The 27,993-nt window shown below is 45.9% G+C and overlaps 1 protein-coding gene across 1 annotated transcript; it reads right to left on the bottom strand.

The window, feature by feature from the left end:
- Position 1: 1 nt before the first annotated feature.
- LOC137362127 (probable G-protein coupled receptor 139) lies at positions 2-27,993 on the bottom strand (the record flags this gene model as incomplete). Its single annotated transcript, XM_068026633.1, has 2 exons — positions 2-900; positions 27,798-27,993. Coding segments are annotated over 2 exons (1,095 nt in total), but the record flags the coding sequence as incomplete, so codon positions are not given.

Here is a 27,993-nt window from a genome sequence, read left to right as displayed (position 1 = left end):
ATTATTGAATGAATTTACCAATTTGAGTAAAGGGATATTTGAACACATTCTTCAGCTGCTCTCTGAACTGAGCCTGGGGCACTGCATAAATCGCAGTGTTTGTGCAGCAACTCAGGAGCTGCAGCATGTAACCAACTTGCAGCAGAAACATTGGTGGAATTACAGACCGATCTCCTAAATTATACAACTGGCTCCAGATCGAAACCACCATAAATACTGCCCATAACAATATGAAATTTGCCGAGATAACTAACAATAAAATGATCGATTTCCTTCGGCTCTGCATCTCTGGGTCTCTGCGAATCTCCCCAATGCTGTGAGCCCGGAGTCTGCTGCGTGCTCTGCTACTTACTAAAATGTGTCTGACAGTGAAAGCATTGAGAAAAAGAATCACCACAAATGGGGCAAATGGGGTTAGAATGTGACGGAAGAGCTCGATTGTTATCCAGACCCGAGAGAACCGAATACCATCTGTAACAGAACAAAACCAAGGCATGTTCACCTTAGAATACCGACCTGTAAAAATAAAATACCAGGTGATGTTCTTTAAACAGCTCAGCACAGTCACTGTTCCCAGAACCACAGCTGCCGTTTTCTCGGTGCAATATTTACTTTTCAGCTTCTGGCAACAAATGGCCACAAATCGATCAAAGGTGAAAGTGACGGTGAACCAGACAGAACAGTCTGTGGCTGCAAACAGCAGGACTGCGTGGATATTACACACGGGGATGGACCGCAAGGAATTAAGTTGTTCCAGATAAACAATGGGAATGTGCCTCAATATCAGGTCGAAGATAATGACCAGTAGATCCGCCGCTGCCATGGCCACCAGGTAGCGAGTGACACAATTGGAGAGACCGCACTTTCGCCGACACATGATCCCAATCGTCAGCAAGTTAACTGTGAGGAAGGGAAATAAACAGGGAAATTATACATCAGGCTGTGCGCAAAGTTGCCAGTTTGATTGAGGACTCATTGAGATTTCGATATGTGTTCCTGTGTCCAGTGATGCATTGAAGTGATTGTAACTAAACTAACAAACGGGATGGTCTGTGAAACGGAGGAAGGTAGGATAGATTAAATGATGAAAGGAAAACACTGAAATAGTCGTTTAATATTATAAAACTTGAGTATTTCTGAAAATAGAGACATTTTCTCGCAGCTTTTCGGCTTAAACACACTCATAAGGCCAATCCAAAAGTATATGAATGTGAGGAAAAAACAGTAACTTTATGCTATATGAGAAGAAGGTGCTGCTCAGTTGGCAAGTGAAATCTGATTGGTAGAGGCACTGCCATGGAGAATGCATCAGTTTCCGATGACTGACCGTTAACTGCTCAGCTTTGTTTGCAATTTAAACCAGGGAGCTTGACTCTGATCAGTTAAGGCATTGCCCGGAGGAATGAGCCAACGAATGGATGTCACTTATTTTGTTTAGCTGAAACAGGAGCATTTAATTTACGTGTTCTTTCTGCCTTCAAAGAACCGGGCTCTGTGTATTAATATATGTAGCTTCCAGTAAGTGCAAATTCGCCACACTGCGAGCCCTACTGGCAATCATGAACTGGTTGTCAGCGCAATTCTTAGAACACTGAAGATTATTTAGGCACCAGCCAGGGACCAGAGCCTGAGGGTGTGAGCAGTGAGAGGCAGTCCGGGTAGGAGTGGAAGCCATAGCCCATTAACCGAGGCTTTGAATTTGGTGAGAGCTAGTAGCCCAGTAACTGAGGTCGGTACAGCAGGACCCAGAGCCCAGTAACCGAGGCCGGGGAGCAGCAAGTGCCAGAGCCCTGTAACCAAGGCTGGCGAACAACGGCAGCCACAGACCAGTAACAAAGGCTGGTTAGAATTGACAGCTAGAGGCCACTAACGGGGGTTGGGGAGCAGTGAAAGCCGTGAACCAGTTAAGAGGCAGGTGTAATCATCAAAGTTGACTTCAAGAGTTTCATACCAGAATAGGGAAGAACGCCGTGCATAATGCTTAAAGGGGCACAATTCGTTAAGTGTACCCAGGAGGGCTTTTTGAACCAGCACGTATAGTCCTACAAGAGAAGGGGCAGGGCTGGACCTAATCTTAGGGAATAAAGCCGGAAAAGTGGTGGCAGTGTCAGTGGGGAGCATTTCGGGGATTTTGACGATAACTCTGTAAGATTTAATGTAGTTATGGAAAAGGACAAAGAGGGACTGGAAATTAAAGTACTGAATTGGGGGAAGGTTGCTTTCAATATGATAAAACAGGATCTGGTCAGTGTGGATTGGGAGCAAGTACTAGTAGGAAAGTCTACATCAGACCAGTGGGAGTCATTCAAAAAGGAAATAGGAGGAGTTCAGTGCCAGCATGCTCCAGTAAAGATGAAGGGTAGAACCAATAAGTTCAGGGAACACTGGATGAAACGGGATATAGACGATTGTATCAGGATTTCAGATTCAGAACGCTGAACACAACGGTGACCCTAGAGGTGTATAGAAAGTATAGAGGGGTGGGTTCATGAAAAAGCACTGGTGGGCAAGATAAGTTGAGGCAGCTGATTGGTAAGTAGGAACAGGTGGGTGTTTCTAGCCTATTTTTACTACTTTCAATCGCTGAATTAAATGTAAAGGTAGGGATTTTAGATTCTGAGTGGTAGTGTATGGAGTGGAATAAGGTTCCTGCCCTAATTATTACTCTGTCTTAAAGGGTGTAACTAAGGAGCTTATTCTAAGGGTAAGTCAGGGCAATAGAGCTCAGCCCTGTGATATGCTCCTCCTGCGAAGGAGGGAAATCTGAGAAACTTGCCATGTCCCTGGCAACCATGTGTGCAGGAAATGTGTCTAGCTGCAGCTGCTGGTTGACTGCAATGCGCACCTGGATCTGCGGATGGACTCACTGTGGAGCATACGCGATGCGGAGGCTGTCGTGGATAGCACGGTTAGTGAGGTGGTCACATCACAGGTAATGACGTGTCAGTGATCAAGCATTTCGTGGATAGCTCTGTAAAATTTAAGGTACTTATGGAGAAGGGGAAAGATGCACAGGAAATAAAGTAACTGAATTGGGGGAAGGCCGATTTTAATATGATCAAACAGGAAATGGCCAAAGTGGAATGGGAGAGCTACTTGTAGAAACTCTACATAAAACTAATGCGAGTCATTCAAAGAGAAAATAGCGAGTGTTCAGACATGTATCTGCTAAGGTGAAGGGTAGGACCAACAGGTCCAGGGAACCCTGGATGTCAACGGATATAAAAGATTGGATAAGGGAAAAAGGAGGCTTATGGCAGATTCAGAGCACTGCAAACAGCGGAGGCACTAAAGGAGTATCGAAAGTGTAGGGGTTCTTAAAAGAGTAATTACGAGAGCTAAGAGGGGACATGAAAAAACACTGGTGGGCAAGATAAAGGAAAATCCTCAGTCGTTTCATAATTATGTTAAGGGCAAGAGAATTACCAGAGAAAGTGGAGAGCCCATTAGGGATCAAAGTGACAATCTGTGTGCGGATCTGCTGAGGTTTGCAATGATTATTTTTCATCAGTGTTCACGAAGGAGAAGGACGATGTAGGTGTAGAGATTAGGGAGCGGGATTGTGATATACTGGAGCATATTAGCATTGAGAGGGAGGAAATATTAGCTGTTTTAGCGGGCTTAAAAGTGAACAAATCCGCAGGCCCAGGTGAGATATATCCCAGGCTGTTATGTAAGGCAAGGGAGGAGATAGCAGGGGCTCTGACACAAATTTACTAATTCTCTCTGGTCACTGGAGAAATACCAGAGGAATGGAGGGCAGCGAATGTGGTGCCATTATTCAAGAAGGGTAGCAGGGATAAACCAGGTAATTACAGGCAGGTGTGTCTGACATCAATGGTTGGGAATCTATTTGAAGAAATTCTGAGGGACAGGATTGCTCTCCACTTGGAGAGACAGGAATTAATCAGGGATCGTCAGCATGGTTTTGTCAGGGAGATCGTGTCTAATTAACTTGATTGAATTTTACGAGGAGGTAACTAGATATGTAGATGAGGGTAAAATAAGTGATGTAGTCTACATGGACTTCAGTATGGCTTTTGATAAGATCCCACATGGGAGATTGGTCAAGAAGGTAAGAGTCCATGGGATCCAGGGCAATTTGGCAAATTGGATCCAAAATTAGCAAAGTGGCAGGAGGCATAGGGTAATGATCGAGAGTTGTTTATGCGAGTGGAAACATGTGACTAGTGGTGCACCGCAGGGATCCGTGCGGGCACCCTTGCTGTTTCTCCTGTGCATTAATGAATTAAACGAGAATATAGGTGGTATGATCAGTAAGTTCGTAGATGACACGAAAATTGGTGGTGTCATAAATAGTGAGGAGGAAAGCCTTAGATTACAGGACAGTATAGATGGGCTGGTAAGATGGGCAGAGCTGTAGCAAATGGAATTTAACCCTGATGAGTATGAGATGATACATTTTGGGAGGGGTAACAAGGTAAGGGAATATACAATGGATGGTAGGACCCTTAGAAGTACAGAGGGTCAGATGGACATTGGTGTGCTTGTCGATAGATCACTGAAGGCAGCAGCACAGGTAGATAAGTTTGCTAGGAAGGCATATGGAATACTTGCCTTTTTAAGCAAAACATATAAGGGCAGGGAGGTTATGATGGAACTGCAGAAAATGCTAGTTCGGCCACAGCTGGAGTACTGTGTACAGTTCTGGGAACCACACTATAGGAAGGCTGTGATTGCACTGAAGAGGTTGCAGAGGACATCCACCAGAATGTTGCCTGGGCCGGAGCATTTCAGCAATGAAGAGAGACTGAAAAGGCGCGGTTATTTTCCTTACAGCAGAGAAGGCTGAGGGGGATATGACAGAGGTATAGAAAATTATGAGGGACATTGATAGGATAGATAGGAAGAAAAGTTTTTTTCTATTAGCGGAGCGTCAATGACCAGGGTGCATAGATGTAAGATGAGGGGCTGGAGGTTTAGATGGGATTTTAGGATTTTCTTCCGCCAGAGGGTCATTCGAATTTGAAAGACACTGCCTGAAGGTGGAGTACAGGCAGGAACCCGCGCAGCATTTAAGAAGTACATAGAGGAGCACTTTGAACGCCAGACTCGGGGCCAAGTGGTGTAAAATGGGATTCGAATAGATAAGTATTTGATGGCCGGCACAGACACGATGGGATTAAGGACCTGGTTCTGTGCTGTATAACTCTATGACTCGATGACATCTAAGCTGTTAGTGGTGTCAGTGGCAGCTGTGTGTGGTGATTTCACATGTTCCCATTTACACCTCATCTGCACGCATCATTTGTTTATTTACTTCTCCCATTACCATTCCATTTTTCATTTCTCTATCATCAATTGGTGATATAATCTCTCCTGTTTTCACTCTATTACAGACCATGCCATTTGTACTTTCCTCCACTCCCTCCTTTCCCTGCCTGGCCTAAAATCTGTACCATCTGTCACCTCTCCCAGTTCTGACGAAGGATCACTGACCTGAAACAATAACTATACTTTTCTCTCCACAGATGCTGTCGGACCTATGAATATTTCCAGCATTTTCTGTTTTTATTTCAGATGCAGCATCTGCAGCATTTTGCTCTTGTATAGAAAGTTAGATATTGGACTGACTGAGAGATTCCCTCACCTGTGACAGGCAACACGGAATTCAATTATTTCAATGCAATAATTGGAAACGTGTCCACTGAAAAATCAATGAAACAAATAATCTCAATCATTACTAAGTTAAGTGTAACCAAGGGAAATTCCCAGAAAAATAATGTATCAGGTTGGGAGTAAAAACACCAGTTTAAAGAAGTTCGGGGTATTTCTGCTGGAGACAGGATTTAAATTAAAACATCATGACAGTATTAGGAAATAGAATTTTAACAGAACAGGAATTGCAACTGGAATCAGAGAGAGGATCGAAAAATAAACAAAATAAGATTATTGAACTAAAATGCATAATACCAGATTTACAATAAATCTGACATCTTGTAATTACAGATGAGGACAGTCACAACTTGTTTCTCAACATTGTGGTGAATGGCTGTTGTTTTGTCTGGAAAGGGTTTTTGAGTGATGTTTCCCAGGGTTCAGTACTCGGATCACGGTTGTTTCTTATACACCAGCAGAGATCCGGAAATGCTCGTGCTGAAATGACTATCTATATTGCACTCCCTTTAACTCCCCGTCCGATTCCAATCCATCATTCCCATGCAATCAAACTCATGCCATAACATCCTAAACATTTCAGGCCTCCCATATAATCACCTCCCATTCCTCATAATACACCTTGCTCCCGTGCCATACACAACCACCTTCGTAGATCACCCATGCCATTCCCAGCCCATGCCGCCCCATTTAGTTTAACTGAGTTTAGTTTAGTTTAATTTAGAGATACAGCACTGAAAAAGGCCCTTCGGCCCACCGAGTCTGTGCCGACCATCAACCACCCATTTATACTAATCCTACACGAATTCCATATTCCTACCATATCCCCACCTGTCCCTATATTGCCCTACCACCTACCTGTACTAGTGGCAATTTATAATGGCAAATTTACCTGTCAACCTGCAAGTCTTTGGCATGTGGGAGGAAACCGGAGCACCCGGAGGAAACCCACGCAGACACAGGGAGAACCTGCAAACTCCACACAGGCAGTACCCAGAATTGAACCCCGGTCGCTGGAGCAGTGAGGCTGCGGTGCTAACCACTGCATTCTGAACTACTGTGACATCCACCCTCAACCCACCCATGCTGTCCCCTCTCCATCCTACCATGCTGTCTCCACTCCTCCCCATAATGGTGTGACACCGCTCTATCTTCATCATCAGTAGCCAGCAGTGGAAGCCATAACTCATTAACAGATGCTAGGGAGCCATTAGAGTAGAACCCGATTAACTGAGGCCATCGAGCAGAGTGCGCTGAAGGCCAGTAACTGAGGTCAATGGGTGGTAAAAGGCGGTGACCAGTAAGTGAAATTGTGGAGCAATGAGAGATGGAGCACACTATCTGAGGCCGGGGAGCACTGACAGCTGGAGCCTAGTAACCGAGGCCGGGGAGCGGTGAGAGCCAGTGGTCTGAAACCGAGGCCAGATGGTGGGGAGGTGGAAATATGAGAGCCTAAACCCAGTTATTGAGGCCGGCGGCGCGGGCGGGGACGGGGGTTGTGAAGGGGGTGCAGGAGGGTGGGTACCAATGTGAGAGCCAGAACCCAGTAATTGAGGCTGGGGAGCAGTGAGAACCAGAGGCAAGTAACCAAAGCCAAGGACCAGTGCGAGCGTGGGGTGAGTAACCGAGGACAGGGAGCATTGACAGTCGGAGTCCAGTACAAAGGCCAAAGATTAGCAAGAGCCATCGCTCAGTAACAGGGGCCAGGAACCTGCCAGAACGCAGAACCAAAGGGTGCGCACAGCGTGCGCTGGGATACTGAGCATGGTAACCGAAGCTAGGGAGCACTGAAAGCCAGAACAAGGTAACCAAAGTGAGGGAGCAGTGAGAATCAGAGCCTGGTAACCAATACGAGAGATCAGTGTGACCCAGAGCCCAGCAACTGAGGCCAGCGAGCAATGCCAGCTGGAGCCCAGTGAACAAGACCACAGCACAGAGAGCCGGAGCCCAGTAATGGAGACCAGGGACCAGAGATGGCTGGACCAAGGTCTAGGAGGAGAGAGAAGAGTTGGGTCTCATTACCAAGGTAGGGAAGCAGCAATAACCGGCGCTCAGGAACAAAGGTCAGGAACAGGGATGGCTGGAACATATTTATGAAGGCCTGGAAGCAGCGCAAATCAGAGTCCAGGAACTGTGGCTGGGGAAGAGTGAGAGCCAAGAGACAGAGCCACTTATTTTGTTTACCTGAATCAGGAGCAATGTCTGTACATGTGCTTTCTTTCTGCAAAGAACAGGGCTCTGTTTACTAATACATGCAGCTTCATGTAATTGCAAATGTACACTTCTTGGCACACTGAGGATTATTTCGCAAATGCTGCCCAATTACGGAATCACATCTAATGTTGGACACTGTGTTTTAAGTTTTGCAAGCACCGGCTTGTTGGATTCAGCCTGTGCATTGCCTGTTGTGACCAGTGGAAGGGACATGTTTGATACAATGCACCAGTTTTCCATTACATTGGTATGCTTGGGAATGTCCTGATGAGTGCACGACGGACAGCTTCAACAACTGGTCTCTATTTTCAGCAATATTGAAATAGTTCAACTCACTGTTGATCATATCGACCCCTCCCCCATTTTCCTTGCAGAAACTTAGGTATTGAGGCCACTATTTGAGGCAGTGCAGCAACAGCAGGAGCCAGCATCTAGTAACAAGGGCGGGGAGCAGTGAAAGTAAGACACAAGTAACTGAGATTGTGGAGAAGTGAGAGCCAGAGCCCAATAACTGGGTTTGGGAAGCTGTGGCACCTGCAGCCCAGTAACTGAGGCCAGGAAGCATACAGGGCGGGAGCCTAGTAAACAAGGCCGGTGAGCAGTGAAAACTGGAGCCCAGTAGCCAACGTCAGGGAGCAGAGAGGGTTGGAGCCACGTTACCAAGGCCGGGAATCAGCGAGAACAGGAGCCCAATTGCCGAGGCTAGGGAAGAGCGAGGGCCAGGAGACAGAGACCACTAACCGAGGAGAGCGAGAAGCGAGAGCTGAGGGCAGGTCCGTAGTAACTGAGCCTGGGGAGTGGAAGAGCCAGAACCCAATAGCTGAGGCCAGGAAACAGTGAGGTCTACGGGTCACTGCACAGTCAGCAAGGCTGGGGATTAACAAGCCCTGATGCCCATGAGCGGACTGGGGCATAGTGAAAGCTAGAGCCCAATAAATGAGGCCAGTGAACAGCGAGAGCCAGAGGCCCATTCGCCGAGACTGGAGGTCATTGAGAGTAAGAGAGCAGTTGCTGAGGCTGGTTGTAGTGAGAGCCAGAGCCCAGTAACCAATGCCAGGGAGCAGCTAGAGCTGGAGCCCGGTAAACAAAGGTGGAAGCAATGAGAGCTGGAGCCGAGGAACCAAGTCCGGGGTGCAGTGAAAGGCGGAGCCTAGAGGCCAATAATGGAGCCTGATCCCAGTTTTCGAGGCCAGGAAACAGAAAAGAAATGTCCACAAATCAATTTCAGGAAGCAGCGCGATCTGGACGCCATTAACTGAGGCTAGGAGAGCGGGAGGTAGTGGCCAGTAACCAAGGCAAGGGAACATCAAAAGCCTGAGCCCAGTATGAGAGGCCAAGAGCAGCAAAAGCTGGAGTCTGGTAACAGAAGCTGGGCTACAACAAGAGGCGGAGTCTGGAGCACAACAACAGAGCGTGGGGTGCAGCGAGAGCTGGAACCCAGTAATCGATGCCAGGGGCACTAAGTTCTGGAACGCAGTTCTCCAGCCCGGGAAGCAGCAAGTGCCAAAACCAAGTAATGGAATCCAGGAAGCAAAAGGGATCTGGAGCCCAGTCACGAAAGCCGGACAGCAGTTGGAATCAGTATCCAGTAGCCAAGACTGGTGTGCAGTGAGAACAGGAGGGCAGTAACCGAAGAAAGGGAACAGCAAGGGCCGGTGTCCGGTAACTGAGGCCAGCTGCAGCGAAAGCCAATGCAGTAATAAAGGCCAAAGAGTATCAAAAGCTGAAGCCCAGTAACCGAGGCCAGAAACCAGCCAGAGCCCAGAAGCCGAGGCACTGAGTCTGGAGAGCAGCAGGAAACAAATAACATTGACCGAGGCCAAGAGCCAGCCAGAGCCCAGAATCTAAGGCTGTAAGCAGTGAGAGTCAGAGTCTAGTAACCGAGGCCGGTAACATCAGGGTTTGGAGTCCATTAACCAGGGATGGAAATTATAGTGAGAGCCAGTAGCCCAGTTACTGAGGCTGGCAGTAGCAGCGCCTGGAGTCAAGTAACTGAGGTCGGGGTGCAGCAAGAGCCGGAGCCCAGTAACCATGGCTGGTGAACAACGACAGCCAGAGAACAGTAACCAAGGTGAGGTAGAATTGACAGCCAGAGGCGACTGAGGCTGGGGAGCAGTGAGAACCGAGAGCCAGCAAAGAGGCAGGTGCCATCATCAAAATTGTGTTTGTCAATTTCAGATCATAACATCTAATCATGTTATTGTATGGCAGCTGTTTGTCGTGATTTTACATGTTCCCACATATACCTTCTCTACACCCATCATTTGTTTCTTTGCTTATCCCATTGCCATCCCATTTTACGTTCCACTATCGTCATTTTGTGATATAATCTCTCCTGTTTTCCATTGTATTATATACCTTGTGATTTGTACTTTCCTCAACTCCCTTCTTTACCTACCTGGATTAAAAACCGTCCCACCTCTCACCTCTCCCAGTTCTGACGAAGGAAACATTAATTCACTGACCTGAAACATTATTTCTTTTTCTCTGTCCACCGATGCTGTCATACTTGCTGAATATTTCCAGCCTTTTCTGTTTTTATTTCAGATTTGCAGGATCTGCAGCACTTTTCCCTTGCATAGAAAGTTAAATGTTGGACTGACTGAGAGATACCCTCACCTGTGACAGGCAGCGCGGAATTCAATTATTTTAAAGCAGTAATTGGAAATGAGCCCACTGAAAAAATAATGAAACAAATAATCTCAATCGTCACTATGATAACTGTAAACACGGGAAATTATAGGGGATCAGACATTAGGTTGGGAGCAAAAACATCAGTTTAAAGAAGTTGAGAGAGACATTTATACATTGATTAACATAGCCAATGATGGATCTAATTACTGTACCTTTGACAGTTATTTCTGCTGGACACAGGTTTTAAAGTAAATCATCACGACTGTATTAGGAAATACAATAAAAAAACAGCTGGAATCAGTGAATGGATTGACAAGTAAATAAAAAAAACTATTAAAGTTAACATGAGCAATAACAGATTTATAATAAATATGACGACTGGTAAATATTAATGAGTACAGTTACAACTTCAGTACGTTTTTCGTATCAACATTGTGGTGAATGGCAGTTGCTTTTCAGACTGGAGCAAGATTTGTAGTCATGGTCCCCGGGTTCAGACCGAGTATCACTGCTGTTTCTTATCCGCGAGCAGAGATTCAGAAATGTTAGTGCTGAAATTAATATCGATGCTGTAACAGCGGCCCAGTGGCGCAGTGGTTAGCACTGCAGCCTCACAGCTCCAGCGACCCGGGTTCAGTTCTGGTTGCTACCTGTGTGGAGTTTGCAAGTTCTCCCTGTGTCTGCGTGGGTTTCCTCCGGGTGTTCCGGTTTCATCCCGCATGCCAAAGACTTGCAGTTTGATAGGTAAATTGGCCATTATTGCCATGCAATACGTCTCATGCCATATCATCCCAAACATTTTAACATTCTCATATCATTACATGCCATTCCCCATCATACACCTTGTTCCCATGCCGTCCCCAACCACCGTCATATACTACCCATGCCATTCCCACCCCTTACCGCCCCACTCCAAACTACCATGACGTCCATCCTCAACTCACCCATGCCATCCTGTCTCCATCATACCATGCCGTCTCCACTCCTCCCCCACAATGGCGTCGCACCTCTTTCTCCCATCATCATCAGGACCGCTGGTGGGAGGCCAGAATACAGTAACAGAGGCTGGGGAGCCACAAGAGCTGGGATCGAGTAACTGAGGCCGATCAGCAGGAAAAGGCGAAGACCAGTAAGTGAAACTGGGGAGCAATGAGAGATGGAGCACGCTATCTGAGTCCGGGAAGCAGTGAGAGTGGAAGCTGAGTAAACGAGGTTGTGTAGCAGATAAAGCTGGAGGCTGGTAACCAAAGCAAAGGAGCAGTGAGAGCCCAAGCCCATTAACCAAGGCCAGGGAGCAACGAGAGCCGGAGTCCTGTAACCGAGGCATGACAGCATTGAAGGTGCAGCCCAGTAACCGAGGCTGGGGAGCCTTGAGAGCTGGAGCCCAGCTTTCGAGGTAAGGGAGCGGTGAGAGCTGGCGACCAGTAACCGAGGCTGCACAACAGTGAGAGCTGGAGCCCAGTAACTGAGGCCGGGGTGGTTGGGGTGGGGGTGGGGGAATGTGAGAGCCAGAGCCCAGTAATTGAGGCCGGGGAGCTGTGAGAGCTGGAGCGTAGTACCAAGGTCCGAGCCAAGAAAGAGCTGAATCGCAGTAACAGGGACCAGGAACCAGCCAGAGCCCAGAACTCACGGGCGTGAGCAGTGATCGCTGGTATCCGGAGCCCAGTAACCGAGGCAAAGAACAGTCAGCGCTAGAACCAGGTACCTGAGGCAAGGCAGCAGTGAAAGCCAGAGCCAGGTAACTGAGATGAGGGATCAGTGAGATTCAGAGCCAGGTAATCGAGGCAAGGCAGTTGTGAGAGCTGAAGTCCGGAGCCATGTAATCGAGGCTTGTATAGCAGACACCTCATAGCAAATCAAGCCACTATCCAATCAGAAAAGTGCAGACAGATAGTAATGTGTTTTATTTTTACACGTTTTATGTTTTTCATCAATACTTCTGCTAGGATACATTAGCTGACATCTCAGAAACTATCTAATAGACATAAATTGGGCTAACATACTTGTTCTCATTCAGTGATAAGTGGATTAATTTTCAAAGGGGCCAAGACAGTAAAATATCCAAAGCCATCGCCATTCACTATACCTCAGTTATATATCAATACAACCAGTTACAGTAACGGAGGGAAGGATATGATAGAAAGTTAAGTAGAAACAGAAAATGCTGGAAATACTCAGTCGGTCCGGCAGCGTCTGTGGAGAGCGAAACAGTTAATGTTTTAGGTCAGTGATACATCGCCAGAACTGGCAGTGCTTTGAGATGTAATAGTTTTTCCTCCAGGCAGGGAATGGGAAAGATAAAATCATCAACATTAAGTTAAAAACAATTCAGATCATAAAATCTGATCTCATTATTGGACGGCGGCTGTTGCTGGTGAATCGGCATTTTCCCATGTACACATCCTCTACACCCATTCTTTGTTTCTTTACTTGTCCCATTGCCAATTTACATTATAGCATCATCCGTTTTGTCATTTAATCTCTCCTGTTTTCCACCCTATTACAGAATTTTCCGCTTATACTTTCCTTCTCTCTTTCCTTTCCCTGCCTGGTTTACAATCTGTTCCCTCTCTCGGCACTCCCAGTTCTGACGGGGGGTGGGGTCACTGACCAGAAATATTAGTTATGTTTTCTCTCTCCACAGCGACTTCCAGACCTGCTGAAAATTTCCAGAATGTTATGATTTTATAACAGATTTCCAGGTTCTGAAGCACTTTGCTTTGTATAGAAAGTTAGTTATTGGAAAGACTGAGAGATTCCTTCACCTGTGACAGGCACCACGGAATTCAGTTATTTCAGAACAATGATTGGAAATGAGTCCACTTGAAAATCACTGAAGCAAGTAATCTCTGTAATTGCTAAGTTAACTGTAAACAGATATTGTCAGAGAAATTGTACACCAGGTAATGAGTAAAAAGATGCGTTTGAAGAAGTTGGGGTGACATTTGTACATTGGTTACCAGATTCAGTGCTGCATATAATTTCTGGCAGGAAATTCCCGATGAAAAAAGGGTTTGAATTAAATACTTTTTTATAGTGCTGGAGCGACATAGCGGGTCTGGCAACATCTGTGGAGAAAGGAATTGAGTTAACGTTTCAGTTCTGCGACGTCATCAGAACTGGAAACGGTTATAAATGTTATCAACTTTGAGTAATTGGTGGTGGGGGAAGGGGGAAAGAAGAGCAAAAGGGACGTCTTTGATAGAGTATAGGGCAGGAAAGATGAAATGAAAGAAATATCCTGCAACAGCAGGCAAAGGGATTGGTAATAGTAAAAGATCAAGGCATGAGTCCAACATGAGTGTTAATGGCAGAATAATGAACAGCTCTGTCTGAAAGGAAAAACATGAAAACAAGTTTAAGCCCAGCAGAATGCAAAACAAAATGGCAGTCAAGGTCGAAATCCGATTTTCTCCACGTGGTTTAAAGAAACGGCTGAAGGCACTGGGTACTGCAAAGGTTATGGGATAAGAGCAAAGTACTTCAGAAGCTGGAACACTAAAATGAGAACAGGAAGTACCAGGAATATTTAGCAGGTCTGGCAGAATCTGTGGAGGGAGAAACAGATTTAAAGCTTCAGGTCTGCGATCCTTCATGAGAACTGGCAAAATGAACAAGTGAGATGGGGAACGGGGGAAGTGGAGCAAGAAGGAAGCACTGTGATGGGACAGAGTGAGGAGAGATTAAATGGCAGATGCCATGCAACAGAATGCAAATTGAGTACTAAATAGTTGCAGTAAAAGAGAAAGCATGAGTCCAGAGAGAATGCAAAGGCAGAATATTGAATAGCTGTGCACGAAGGCAAAAACATGAAAAGTAATTTAGAGAATAGCACACGCTTAAGAAATGATATATATAAATTAAATAAAAGTAATAAATAATCAAAAATAATTGGTCTCATGGTCTGAAATTATTGAACTCAATATTGAGTCCAGTAGACTGTAGATTGCCTAATGAAACAATAAGGCATTGTTCCTCGAGCTTGAGCTAATGTTCATTGGAACACTGCAGCAGGCCAAGGACATACATGTGGCTATGGGAACAAGATGGAGCATTAAAACGGGAAGCTACCGGAAGCTCAGGATCATGCTTGTCGACCGAGCGGAGGTATTCTGTAAAGTGGTTACCCAATCTGTGTTTGTCTCCCAATGTAGAGGAGACCGAACTATGAGCAGCGAATGCAGTATAGAAAATTAAAAAGAATACAAGTAAATCACTGCCACACCCGACCAACCCTATTTGTGGACCAAAATAAGCTGTGCCCTGAGCCAAGCTGTTCCAGTACAGCTGCAACCCAGCAATGTAGAAAACTGCCCAAGTTGAGAGGAGGTGTTGCTGCAGTGGTATTGTCGTTTGATTAATAACCCAGAGGCCCCGAGTATTCCCCTGTGGACATGGGTTCGAATACCACCATGGCAGAAGATGAAATTTTAAATCCATGAATAAAAAAATCTGGGACTAAAAAGCTAATTTAATGATGGTCATGAAACCATTGTTAAAGGTCACCAAAAACAGTCTGGTTCACAATTGCCTTTTCGTGAAGGAAATCCACAGTTCTTACCTGATCTGGCCTACATTTGACTACAGACCCACATCAATGTGGTTGACTCTGAAAATTGTCTATCAAACCACTCAGTTGCACCTCTTCCACGAACATTCACTCCCTCCACCAGCGATGTACAGTGGCAACAGTGTGTACCATCTACAAGATGCAATGCACCAAGGCTAATCAGCCCATACTTTCCAAACATGTGACCTCTTGCACTTGAAAGTACAAGGGCAGCAGATGCACGCCAATAGCCCTAGCTGCAATTTCCCCTCTAAACCACACACTATTCTGACTTCAACTATATGACCTTTCCTTCGCTATCACTGCGGCAAAATCCCAGAACGCCATTCTTAATAGCACTGCGGGTCTACCAACACCACATGGACTGCACCGTTTCAAGAAGGCAGCTCACCACCTGAGCAATTAGGGATAGGCAATAAATGCTGGCCTGGGCAGCGATGTCTATATCCCATGAAAGCAATAAAAACACTAAAAAGACGGACCTGCTGGCATCGACCTAGGCACTGGAAATGACTACAGCAAATCCAGCCTTGTTGATCCTTACTAACGTCTGGGAGATTCTGTCACAGGTGGGGGAGCTGTGCCACAGACTGGTCAAACAACAGCCTGACAAACTCATACTTTCTACATAATTCCTAACGGACCTTGTCCCAGACACGATTATCGCCATTCATGGCAGGGCAGAGCGAAAAGAGGTGGTGGGCCTGTGGGAGGGAGTTGCACTGGGAGTCCTCCACATCGACTCCTGAGTCCATGAAGTCTCATGACATAGTCAAGGAACCTCCTGCTGATTACCACCTACTGCACCCGCTCCCCACCCTCGTTCTCAACTTGTGAATCAGTAATCCTCCATGTTGAACACCACGATGAGGTAGCACTGAGGGTGGCAAGGGTGAAGAACGCACTCTAGGTGGAGGACTTCAATGCCTGGTAGCTCGGTAGCACCACGACTGGTCGAGTCCTACAGGTCATAGCTGCTGGACTGGTTCTGCGGCAAGCGGAGAAGGAACCAACACGAGGGGGAAATATACTTGACATCATCCTCACCAATCTGCTTGCCGTAGATGCATCTGTCCATTGGTAGGAGTGACCACCGCAGAGGCCTTGTGGAAACGGAGTCCCACCTTCACATTGAAAATACCGTCCATCGTGTTGTGTGGCATTATCACCGTGCGAAGTGGGATGTCTTTCGAACAAATTTAGCAATGCAAAACTGGCATCCATAAGGAACTGTGGATCGTTATCAGCATCAGAATTGTACTCAAACACACTCTCTAACCTCATGTCCCGGCATATTCCCCACTCTACTGTTACCATCAAGCCAGGGTATCAACCCTGGTTCAATGAAGAGTGCAACAGGACATGCCAGGTGCAGCACAAAGCATACCTCAAAATGAGGTGCCAACCTGCTGAAGCTACAACACAGGACTACTTGCATGCCAAAGCAGCATAATCAGCATGGGCGTGACAGAGCTAAGTGATCCCACAACCAACGATTCAGATCGAAGCTCTGCAGTCATGAATGGTGGTGGATATTTCAATAAATAACTGGAGGAAGTAGATTCATAAATTTCCCGAACCTCAATGATAGGGTAGCGCAGCAAATCAGTGTAAAATACCAGGTCGAGCTTCCGGACTGTTGCTGGAACTGCATCCATCCAAGCAGGTCAAGAGTATTCCATCACACTCCTGACTTGTGCCTTGTGGATGGTTGACAGGATTTGCGGAGTCAGGACGTGAATTACTCACGACGGGATTCCTGGCCTCTGACTTGCTATTGTAGCCAAGGTACTTATATGGCTACTCCAGTTCAGTTTGTGGTCAACGATCGCTGAAGCCCCCACTTTCAAAAGCATGGCGGTTACCATTGACCAGAAACTAAACTGGAGTAGCCATATGAATACCATGGGTACAACAGCAGGTCAGAGGCCAGAAATCCTGTGGGGAGTAACTCACATCCTGACTCCCCAAAGCATGTCCACCATCTTCAAGGCATAAGTCAGGAGTGTGATGGAATACTCTCCACTTGCTTGGATGGATGCAGCTCGAGCAAAACTCCGGATGCTCGACAACATCCGGGAGAAAGCAGCCCGCTTGGTTAGCACCCCGTCAACAAACATTCCCTCCCTCCACTACCGACGCACTGTGGCAGCAGTGTGTACAATCTGCAAGATGCACTGCAGCAATGCACCAAGGCTAATCAGGCACCACCGTCCACACAGTCCACCTAGAAGGACACGAGCATCAGATTCGTGGGAACAGCACCACCTTCAGGTTCCCCTCCATGCCACACACCATCCTGACTTGGAACCATATCACTATTCCTTCATGGTTGCTGGGTCAAAAGCCTGGAACACCCTTCCAAATGGCACTGTGGGTGTTCCTACCCTATATGGACTGCAGCGGTTCAAGCAGACAGCTCACCACCACCTTCTCATGGGCTATTAGGCATGGGCAGTAAATGCCGCCTGGTCATTGACGCCCACATCACATAAAACAAATAAAAAAGTATGTCCTGTACATAAAACGCAGGATAAATCCAACCCGGCGAATTACCGCCCTATCAGTCAACTCCTGATTATCAGCAATGGAATGGCATAGGTCGTTGACAATGCTACAAAGCAGCACTTGATCAGCCGTAAACTGCTCACTGATGCTCAATTTGGCTTCTGCCAGGGCCATGCAGCTCCTGACCTCATTTAACCCTTGATAAAAAGATGGACTAAAGAGCTGAACTCCAGGAGTGAGGTGAGAGTGACTGACCATGAAATAAAGCCAACATTTGACAGAGTATGGCATCAAGGAGCACTAGCAAAACTGAAGCCAGCGGAAATCAGGGGGGAAACTTTCCATTGGTTCGAGTTGTACATAGCACAAAGAAAGATGGTTGTGGTTGTTGGAGGTCAATCTTCTCAGTCCCAGGGCATCACTGCAGGAGTTGCTCAGAGTAGTGTCCTGGGCGAATGATCTCAGTTGCTTCATTAACCAACTTTCCTCCAGCATAATGTCAGAAGTGGGAATGTTCACTGATGATTGCACAATGTTCAACACCATTTGCGACTCCTCAGATACTGAAGCAACCCATGGCCACATACAACAAGTCTTGAAAAACGTCCAGCTTGGGCACATAAGTGGCAAGTGACATTCGTGCCACACAAGTGCCAGGCAATGACCATCTCAAACAAGAGAGAATCTAACCATCTCCCCTTGTCATTCAATGGCATTGCCATCGCTGAATCCCCCACCATCAACATCCTGGTTGTCACCATTGAGCAGAAACTGAACTCGACCAGACAGATAAATGCTTCATCCACAAATGCAGGTCAGTGAACAAAGAACAAAGAACAAACAATGTACAGCTCAGGAACAGGCCATTCGGCCCTCCAAGTCTGCGCCGATCTTCATGCCTGCCTAAACTAAAACTTTCTGCACTTCCAGGAACCGTATCCCTCTATTCCCTTCCTATTCATGAATTTGTCAAGATGCATCTTAAATGTTGCTATCGTACCTGCTTCCACCACCTCCCCCAGCAGCAAATTCCAAGCAGTCACCACCCTCAGTGTAAAGAACTTGCCTCGCACATCCTCTCCAAACTTTGCCACTATCACCTTAAACATAAATCCCCTAGTAACTGACTCTTCCACCCTGGGAAAAAGCTTCTGACTATCCACTCTGTCCATACCGCTAATAACTTTGTAAACCTCTATCATGTCGCCCCTCCGCCTCCGTCGTTCCAGTGAAAACAATCCGAGTTTATCCAAACTCTCCTCATAGCTAATGCCCTCCAGATCAGGCAACTTCCTGGTAAACCTCTTCTGTACCCTCTCCAAAGCCTCCACGTCCTTATGGTAGTGTGGCGACCAGAAATACACGCAATATTCTAAGTGAGGTCGAATTAAAGTTCTGTACAGCTGCAGCATGACTTGCCAATTCTTATACTCTAAGCCCCGACTAATGAAGGCAATCATGCAGTATCCCTGCTTGACTACCTTATCCACCTGCGTTGCCACTTTCAGTGACCTGTAGACCTGTATGCCCAGATTTCTCTGCCTGTCAATACTTCTGAGGGTCCTGCCATTTACTGTACACTTCCCACCTGCATTAGACCTTCCAAAATGCATTACCTCACATTTTTCCGGATTAAACTCCATCTGCCATTTCCACGCCCAAGTCTCCAACCGATCTATATTTTGCTGTATCCTCTGACAATCCTCAACACTATCCGTAACTCCACTAACCTTTCTGTCGTCCGCAAACTTACTAAGCAGACAAGCTACATTTTCCTACAAATCATTTATATATACTGCAAACAGCAAAGGTCCCAGCACTGATCCCTTTGGAACACCACTAGTCACATCCCTCCATTCAAAAAAGCACCCTTACACTGCTGCACTCTGTCTTCTATGACTGAGCCAGTTCTGCATCCATCTTGCCAGCTCCCCTCTGATCCTGAGTGACTTCACCTTTTGTACCAGTCTGCCATGAGGGACCTTGTCAAAGGCTTTACTGAAGTCCATATAGATAACATCCACTGCCCTTCCTTCATCAATCATCTTTGTCATTTCCTCAAATAACTCAATCAAATTAGTGAGACATGACCTCCCCTTCACAAAACCATGCTGTCTCTAGCTAATACGTTTGTTTGTTTCCAAATGGGAGCAAATCCTGTCCCGAAGAATCTCTCTAATATTTTCCCTACCACTGACGTAAGGCTTACCGTCCTATAATTACCTGGATTATCCTTGCTACCCTTCATAAATAAAGGAACAACATTGGCTATTCTCCAGTCCTCTAGGACCTCACCCAGGCTGGTAATTCTGTGGTGAGCACCTCACCAACTGTCTTCTCAATGCCTGTACACCATCTGGAAGGCTCAAGTCGGATGTGTGATGGAATACCCTCCTTTTGCCTGGAAGGGTGCATCTCCAACAACGCTCAGGAAGCTCGATATCATCCAGAGTGGCACCCAATCTACCACTTTCAACATTCACTTCCTCCACCACCAAGGCACCGTGGCAGCAGAGTGTACCAAATAGAAGAGGCGCCTTCGGCAGCACCTTCATTGGATAGACACATGGATGAAAATGGAATAGTGTAGGTCAGATGGTTTCACAGGTCGGCGCAACATCGAGGGCCGAAGGGCCTGTACTGCGCTGTAATGTTCTAATTCTAATTCCAAACCCGTGAACATGGGAATGCCACCACCTGCAGCTTCCTCTCCAAGCCACACACCAGCGTGCATTGTAACTATATCAACGTTCCTTCATTGTCACTTTGTTATAATCCTGGAAGTCCCTTTCTAACAGCCATGTGGATGTACCTACCTGATGCGGACTGCAGTGGTTCAAGAAGGCCGCTCACCACCATCTTCTCAAGGGCCATTAGTGATGGGCAATACATGCTAGCCTGGCCAACGACGCCAACAGCACATGATCGAATAAAAACATAGTTGCTAAACTTAATATTGAGTCGTGAGGACTACAGAATGCCTAAAAGGAAGATGAGGTGCTGTCCCTCGAGCTTCCGTTTACATTAAATCATTCTGATTGGCCTGGCAAATAGACTAAAAGGAAGCATCGATTTCAGCTGGAATCAGCAATTGATCCAGAACTTGATAAAACATGGATTTATCGGATTGCATTAAACATGAGTAAGAAAGGGAGGCTTTGCATTGAAATAGCACCTTTGACGACCACCGGACATCTCAAAGCGTTATACTGACAATGCAGCATTTTTGAAGTTCAGTCACTCTTCTCATCCAGGAAACGCAGCGCCCAGTATGCAGACAGCAAACTGCCAGAAACTGCCTAAATACCTGTTTTTCTGATGTTCACTGAGGGACACATATTGACCAGGAGACCAGGAATGGCCTCCAAGCTCTTATTTGAAATAGTGCCACGGATTCGTTTGTAACCAGCTAAACAAGCCTTGGGTAGTGTGTCTTCTGAAAGCTGGCACGTCCAACAGTGCATCTCTCCCTCAGTATTACACTGTCATTTTGTGCTCAAACCCGAGATTGGGACTTGAAGATAGAATATTGTGATTCAAGTTAGTAACTGGTTGCTAATAAATCAGCACTACACTCAATATTGATAACAGAATTCAGGAGATCTTTTACCAACATTTTAGTGAACAGCTGTTTTTGGGACCAGAGAGAGCTATACAGTGGCATTCCTCAGGGTTCAGTACGTTGACCACTGCTGTTTATGATATCCATGAATGACTTCGGGGTACAAAGCACAATATCGAAATTTGTAGAAGATGTGAAGTGTGGAGGTCCAGAGAAAAGTGAGGAAGAGTTGTTATCTCTGGGTTGTTGCCCGTGCCACGTAATAACGAAGCGAGGAAGAGGGAGAGAGAAGAGTTGAACACGTGGCTGCAGGGATGGTGTCGGAGGGAGGGTTTTGGTTTCCAGGATAATTGGGGCTCTTTCTGGGGTAGGTGGGACCTCAACAAACAGGATGGTCTTCTCTTGAACCAGAGGGATACCGATATCCTGGGGGGGGGGGGAGATTTGCTAGTGCTCTTCGGGGGGGGGGGGGGTTTAAACTAATTCAGCAGGGGAATGGGAACCTAAATTGTAGTGCCAGTGTACAGGATGTTGAGAGTAGTGAGGTCAGGGAAAATGTTACAAGGACGCAAGAGGGCACTAGCAAGCAAGAACCTGGTTTAAAGTGTGTCCACTTCAACGCCAGGAGCATCCGGAAGAAGGTGGGTGAGCTTGCAGCATGGGTTGGTACCTGGGATCTCGATGTAGTGGCCATTTCGGAGACATGGGTTGAGCAGGGGCAGGAATGGATGTTGCAGGTTCCGGGATTTAGATGTTTCAGTAAGAACAGAGAAGATGGTAAAAGATGGGGGAGGGGGGTGTGGGGGTGTGTGGCATTGTTAATCAAGGAGAGTATTACAGCGACAGAAAGGACGTTTGAGGACTCGTCTACTGAGGTAGTATGGGCCGAGGTTAGAAACAGGAGAGGTGAGGTCACCCTGTTGGGAGTCTTTAATAGACCTCCGAATATTTCCAGAGATGTAGAGGAAAGGATAGCGAAGATGATTCTCGACGGGGGCGAGAGTAACAGGGTAGTTGTTATGGGGGACTTTAACTTTCCAAATATTGACTGGAAATACTATAGTTCGAGTACTTTAGATGGGTCAGTTTTTGTCCAGTGTGCGCAGGAGGGTTTTCTGACACAGTATGTAGACAGGCCAACCAGGGGCGATGCCACATTGGATTTGGTACTGGGTAATGAACCCGGCCAGGTGTTAGATTTAGATGTAGGTGAGCACTTTGGTGATAGTGATCACAATTCGGTTAGGTTTACCTTGGCGACGGGCAGGGACAGGTATATACTGCAGGGCAAGAATTATAGCAGGGGGAAAGGAAATTATGATGCAATTAGGCAAGATTTAGGATGCGTAGGATGGGGAAGGAAAGTGCAGGGGATGGGAACAATCGAAATGTGGAGCTTATTCAAGGAGCGGCTACTGCGTGTCCTTGATAAGTATGTACCTGTCAGGCAGGGAGGAAGTTGTCGAGCGAGGGAGCCGTGGTTTACTAAAGAAGTTGAAGAGCTTGTCAAGAGGAAGAAGAAGGCTTATGTTAGGATGAGACGTGAAGGCTCAGTGAGGGCGCTTGAGAGTTACAAGCTAGCCAGGAAGGATCTAAAGGGAGAGCTAAGAAGAACAAGGAGAGGACACGAGAAGTCATTGGCGGATAGGATCAGGGAAAACGCTAAGGCTTTCTATAGGTATATCAGGAATAAAAGAATGAACAGAGTTAGATTAGGGCCAATCAAGGATAGTAGTGGGAAGTTGTGTGTGGAATCAGAGGAGATAGGGGAAGCGTTAAATGAATATCTTTCGTCAGTATTTACAGTAGAGAAAGAAAATGTTGTCGAGGAGAATACTGAGATTCAGGCTACTAGGCTAGATGGGATTGAGGTTCACAAGGAGGAGGTGTTAGCAATTTTGGAAAGTGTGAAAATAGATAAGTCCCCTGGGCCAGATGAGATTTATCCTAGGATTCTCTGGGAAGCTAGGGAGTAGATTGCAGAGCCTTTGTCCTTGATCTTTATGTCGTCATTGTCGACAGGAATAGTGCCGGAAGACTGGAGGATAGGAAATGTTGTCCCCTTGTTCAAGAAGGGGAGCAGAGACAGCCCTGGTAAATATAGACCTGTGAGCCTTACTTCGGTTGTGGGTAAAATGTTGGAAAATGTTATAAGAGATAGGATTTATAATCATCTTGAAAAGAATAAGTTCATTAGCGATAGTCAGCACAGTTTTGTGAAGGGTAGGTCGTGCCTCACAAACCTTATTGAGTTTTTCGAGAAGGTGACCAAACAGGTGGATGAGGGTAAAGCAGTGGATGTGGTGCATATGGATTTCAGTAAGGCGTTTGATAAGGTTCCCCACGGTGGGCTATTGCAGAAAATACGGAAGTTTGGGGTTGAAGGTGATTTAGAGCTTTGGATCAGAAATTGGCTAGCTGAAAGAAGACAGAGGGTGGTGGTTGATGGCAAATGTTCATCCTGGAGTTTAGTTACTAGTGGTGTACCGCAAGGATCTGTTTTGGGGCCACTGCTGTTTGTCATTTTTATAAATGACCTGGAAGAGGGTGTAGAAGGGTGGGTTAGTAAGTTTGCGGATGACACTAAGGTCGGTGGAGTTGTGGATAGTGCCCAAGGATGTTGGAGGGTACAGAGGGACATAGATAGGCTACAGAGATGGGCTGAGAGATGGCAAATGGAGTTTAATGCGGAAAAGTGTGAGGTGATTCACTTTGGAAGGAGTAACAGGAATGCCGAGTACTGGGCGAATGGGAAGATTCTTGGTAGTGTAGATGAACAGAGAGATCTTGGTGTCCAGGTACATAAATCCCTGAAAGTTGCTACCCAGGTTAATTGGGCTGTTAAGAAGGCACATGGTGTGTTAGCTTTTATTAGTAGGGGGATCGAGTTTCGGAGCCACGAGGTCATGCTGCAGCTGTAGTAAACTCTGGTGAGACCGCACCTGGAGTATTGCATGCAGTTCTGGTCACCACTTTATAGGAAGGATGTGGAAGCTTTGGAAAGGGTGCAGAGGAGATTTACCAACATGTTGCCTGGTATGGAGGGAAGGTCTTACGAGGAAAGGCTGAGGGACTTGAAGTTGTTTTCGTTGGAGAGAAGGAGGAGGAGATGTGACTTAATGGAGACATATAAGATAATCAGAGGGTTAGATAGGGTGGATAGTGAGAGTATTTTTCCTCGGATGGTGATGGCAAACACGAGGGGACATAGCTTTAAGTTGAGGGGTGATAGATATTGGGCAGATGTTAGAGGTAGTTTCTTTACTCAGAGAGTCGTAGGGGCGTGGAACTCCCTGCCTGCATCAGTCGTAGACTTGCCAATTTTAAGGGCATTTAAGTGGTCATTGGATAGACATATGGATGAAAATTGAATAGTGTAGGTCAGATGGTTTCACAGGTCGGCGCAACATCGAGGGCCGAAGGGCCTGTACTGCGCTGTAATGTTCTAATTCTAATTCTAAGTCTAATGGAATTCTAAAGGGAATAGCTGAGCAGTAGTGTGGGCGGACACAAGGGCACCAATATGCATTGGTAACACGCCATTATTGTAAGTAAACGTGCCAAGGTGTGTGGCAGTAGCATAAGAATACCAAGTAAGACACTGAGCTGTTATGATGTAGATGAGGCTATATTAAGCTATTTGGCCAAAATCATGGACAAAACGGTACACTTTAATGGGTGTGGTAAATGAGAAAAGCGCCGGAGAGGGGAGGTGAGATTTGGACAGGGAATTCCAGAGTTTAGGGCTGAGACAACTGATGGCAAGTCCGACAATGGTGAAGCGATTACAATTAGCGATGCATGAGGAGCCAGTTCTGCATGAGCACAGATATCGAGGATGGTTGTGGAGCTGGAGGATATTACAGATATATAGAGAGGCGAGACCATGAGGGGGTTTGAAAACAAGGAAAATAATTTTAAAATCAAGACTTTTGTTAACTGGGAGCCAGCGTTGGTCAGCGAGCACAGAGGTGCCAGGTGAACGGGTCATGGTGCAACTTAAAACATGACCAGCAGCGCTTTGAATTATTTCATGTTTATGGAGGGTAGAATGTGGGAGAGCAGCCAGGAGTGCATTGTAATAGTCCAGTCTGGAGGGTTTCATCAGATCGAATGTGGCAGAGTGAATTTCAAGTGCTGTTAAGGAGTTGGAACTGGGCGATCTTATTCAAAGTGTTTGATGAAGCAACACATAAAATTCTTGCTACCAAATTGGAAATCATGCGATGATAGGATCAATGGCTTCACGGCTCGGATTTTGGCTGAACTACAGATAGCAGAGAGTGGTGGAGAAAGGTTGTTTTTTCAGACTGGAGGGAAGTATGCAGTGGGGTTGGGACCGCTGCTGTTTTGATGTATGTTAATGTCATGGGCATTTGTACACAGGTGAATAATATCGAAGTTTTCATATGGCACGAAACTGGTAAATGTTAATCAACAGTGTGAAGGACAGTAACCTATTTCAGGAAGACAGAGACTGACTGGTGAGATGCGCAGCCACCTTGCAAATGCAATTTAAATCTGAAATGTGATGAGATACCTGCTCTTAAGACATGTGAGGAAACGGCATTTAAACTGAACAGTTCAATTTTCATGCGGATGCAGGATTAAAGGGACCTGAGTTATCCGTACCCAGAACTTTGAAAGTTGCAGGACAAGTTGAGAAGTCTTTCAAAAACATAGACTCCTCGGCTTTACAAATAGAGGCACAGAGTAACAAAAATCATAATATTTCTTTTATCCATCATTTGTTAGTTCCCAGCTCGAGCATTGGGTCCACTTCTGAGCATTACACTTTGGCAAGGATTTCAAGGACTTAGTGGAGAAGTGGAGGTAGCACCAGAGATCAGAACCTACAGTTGCATGGAGAGATTGAAAAAGCTGGGATTGTTGTTTCTCGAGCAGTGAAGGGTAAGGGGAGATTTAATATAGAAGTTCAAGAAGATTTTGATCGGGTAATTAAGGCAAAACGTTTTCTCGTGTCAGTAAGTTCAGTATTAAGAAAACATAGATTTCAGGTAATTACCAAAGAACCAGTGCGGAAATGAGGAAAATTCTCTTACATAATGAGCTGTTGGCATCTGGAATTTCCTGCCTGCAAACATGCTGCTAACAGATCCAAAAATATATATTTCCAAAGGAAATTTAGCAAATACATCAAAATGAAAAGATAAAACATATCAAAGCCATAGTCTGGGGAAAGTGGAGGTGAGGTGAATAATTAGATAATGTTTTTCAAAGAGCCAGAATGGCCACAACAGGCAGAATATCCTACTTTTGTGTTGCATAAATCTAAATGACCAGTTTCTTGTTGAATCGGAGGCACCACGCATAATGCTCCTTGGTTAGGTGTAGGTATAAAAAGCGGCCCTGGAAACTCTGGAAAACATCTCCTTTTGCAACTCTTAAATTTCTCTGCAGCCTCTAATGAATTGATTGGTAATGTTGCAGACCCAGAGCTACTGCAATTACAGTCCTCAATCTTTGACTGGAGTAAGGTCACTAAATCCTATGGCCTCCCTGAATGTCTGCAGCAGCTCACAAAACAACCTCAAGAAAACCATCCACAGCACCTCCACTAACTGTGCAATAGCAGGCATAAGTCAAAAGCCTGCATGTTGGATACCTGGGACTTTTAAATAACACTGGAGGTGGTTTCTCGTGCTACTGAACGCATGTTCAACTGTGGGTGACTAACACGCGAGTACAGTGGACATGAACTAGAGTCCTGAAAAACATGGGGAACTGTGCAGGACACGCTGGACGTGTACAACAGTACAAAAGAGATATTTTATGGATCAAGGTTTCCGTAGCATCGGTGCCAGGGAAGGATACAGAAGAAAATAAATTCATTCTAAAAGGCGAATTAGAAAAAGTCTTGAAGGCAAAGGATTTGCAGGAATATGAAAAAATAAACAAGGGAAAGGGACTAATTGTTGCGATGAGGCCATGGAGGGATTTAAACACAAGAAATATAATATTAAAATTAAGGTCTGCCAGACCGGAGCCAATCTAGGTCAGAGAGCACAGGGATGATGTGTGATCGGGACTTGGTGAACCCTAGGATACAGGCAGAAGCAGTTTGGATGAGTTGACGTTTGGAAAGCTATGTAACTTGGATGATGGCCAGGATAGCAATGGGATAGTCAAGTGCGGAGTTAGCAAAGGCACAGATGAGGGGTTAATGTAGCAGATGGGCTGAGACAGAGGTGGAGCTGGGCAATATTCGAGATGTTGGTAGTTGGCAGCGTTGGTGATGGAGAGCATAAGGGGTCGGAACTCAGCTCCGAGTTGAATAGAACACAGGGGTTGTTGACAGTCTGTTGCATGTTCAGTCATTGGCTAGGGAGGGAGATGCAGTTCGTGGATAGGGAACAGAGTTTGTGAGAAAGATCGGTGAAATCTAAAATTTCAAGTGCACTATTTCAGTGAAACAGCATTTGCACATCTAACGTCTGGAAATAGAGACTTACCAGGGGCAGCAACAGCAGCAAAGATGAGAAAGTAAATTACAACAACTGTATTTCAATGAAAAATAGTTTGCATATCTGATAGCTAGAAAGAAAGACTTACTAGGGGCAGCAACATCAGCAAGGAGCGAGGGGTAAATGAAAAGAACAGTAGTGCAGTTAAACATGACTATGGAATTAATAGCTGGATATAGCATCTTACCAGGTACACCAACAATAGCGAGCATTGGGTAGTAAATGTATTGAATAATCAGAAGTGCAAAATAGATCCGCCATTTTAATGGTAGCCCATCATAATTCGCAGAAAGATGATCAAAATCCCAGGATAAACTCCGGTCCATTGTTGTAACATTCCCATCTACTGTTCTCATATTCTGGCCCATTGTTGTAATTGTCCA

The sequence above is a fragment of the Heterodontus francisci genome, unplaced genomic scaffold, assembly GCF_036365525.1.
Source record: "Heterodontus francisci isolate sHetFra1 unplaced genomic scaffold, sHetFra1.hap1 HAP1_SCAFFOLD_62_2, whole genome shotgun sequence".
Lineage (NCBI taxonomy): Eukaryota > Metazoa > Chordata > Chondrichthyes > Heterodontiformes > Heterodontidae > Heterodontus > Heterodontus francisci.
This window is presented reverse-complemented; position numbering and strand designations above follow the sequence as displayed.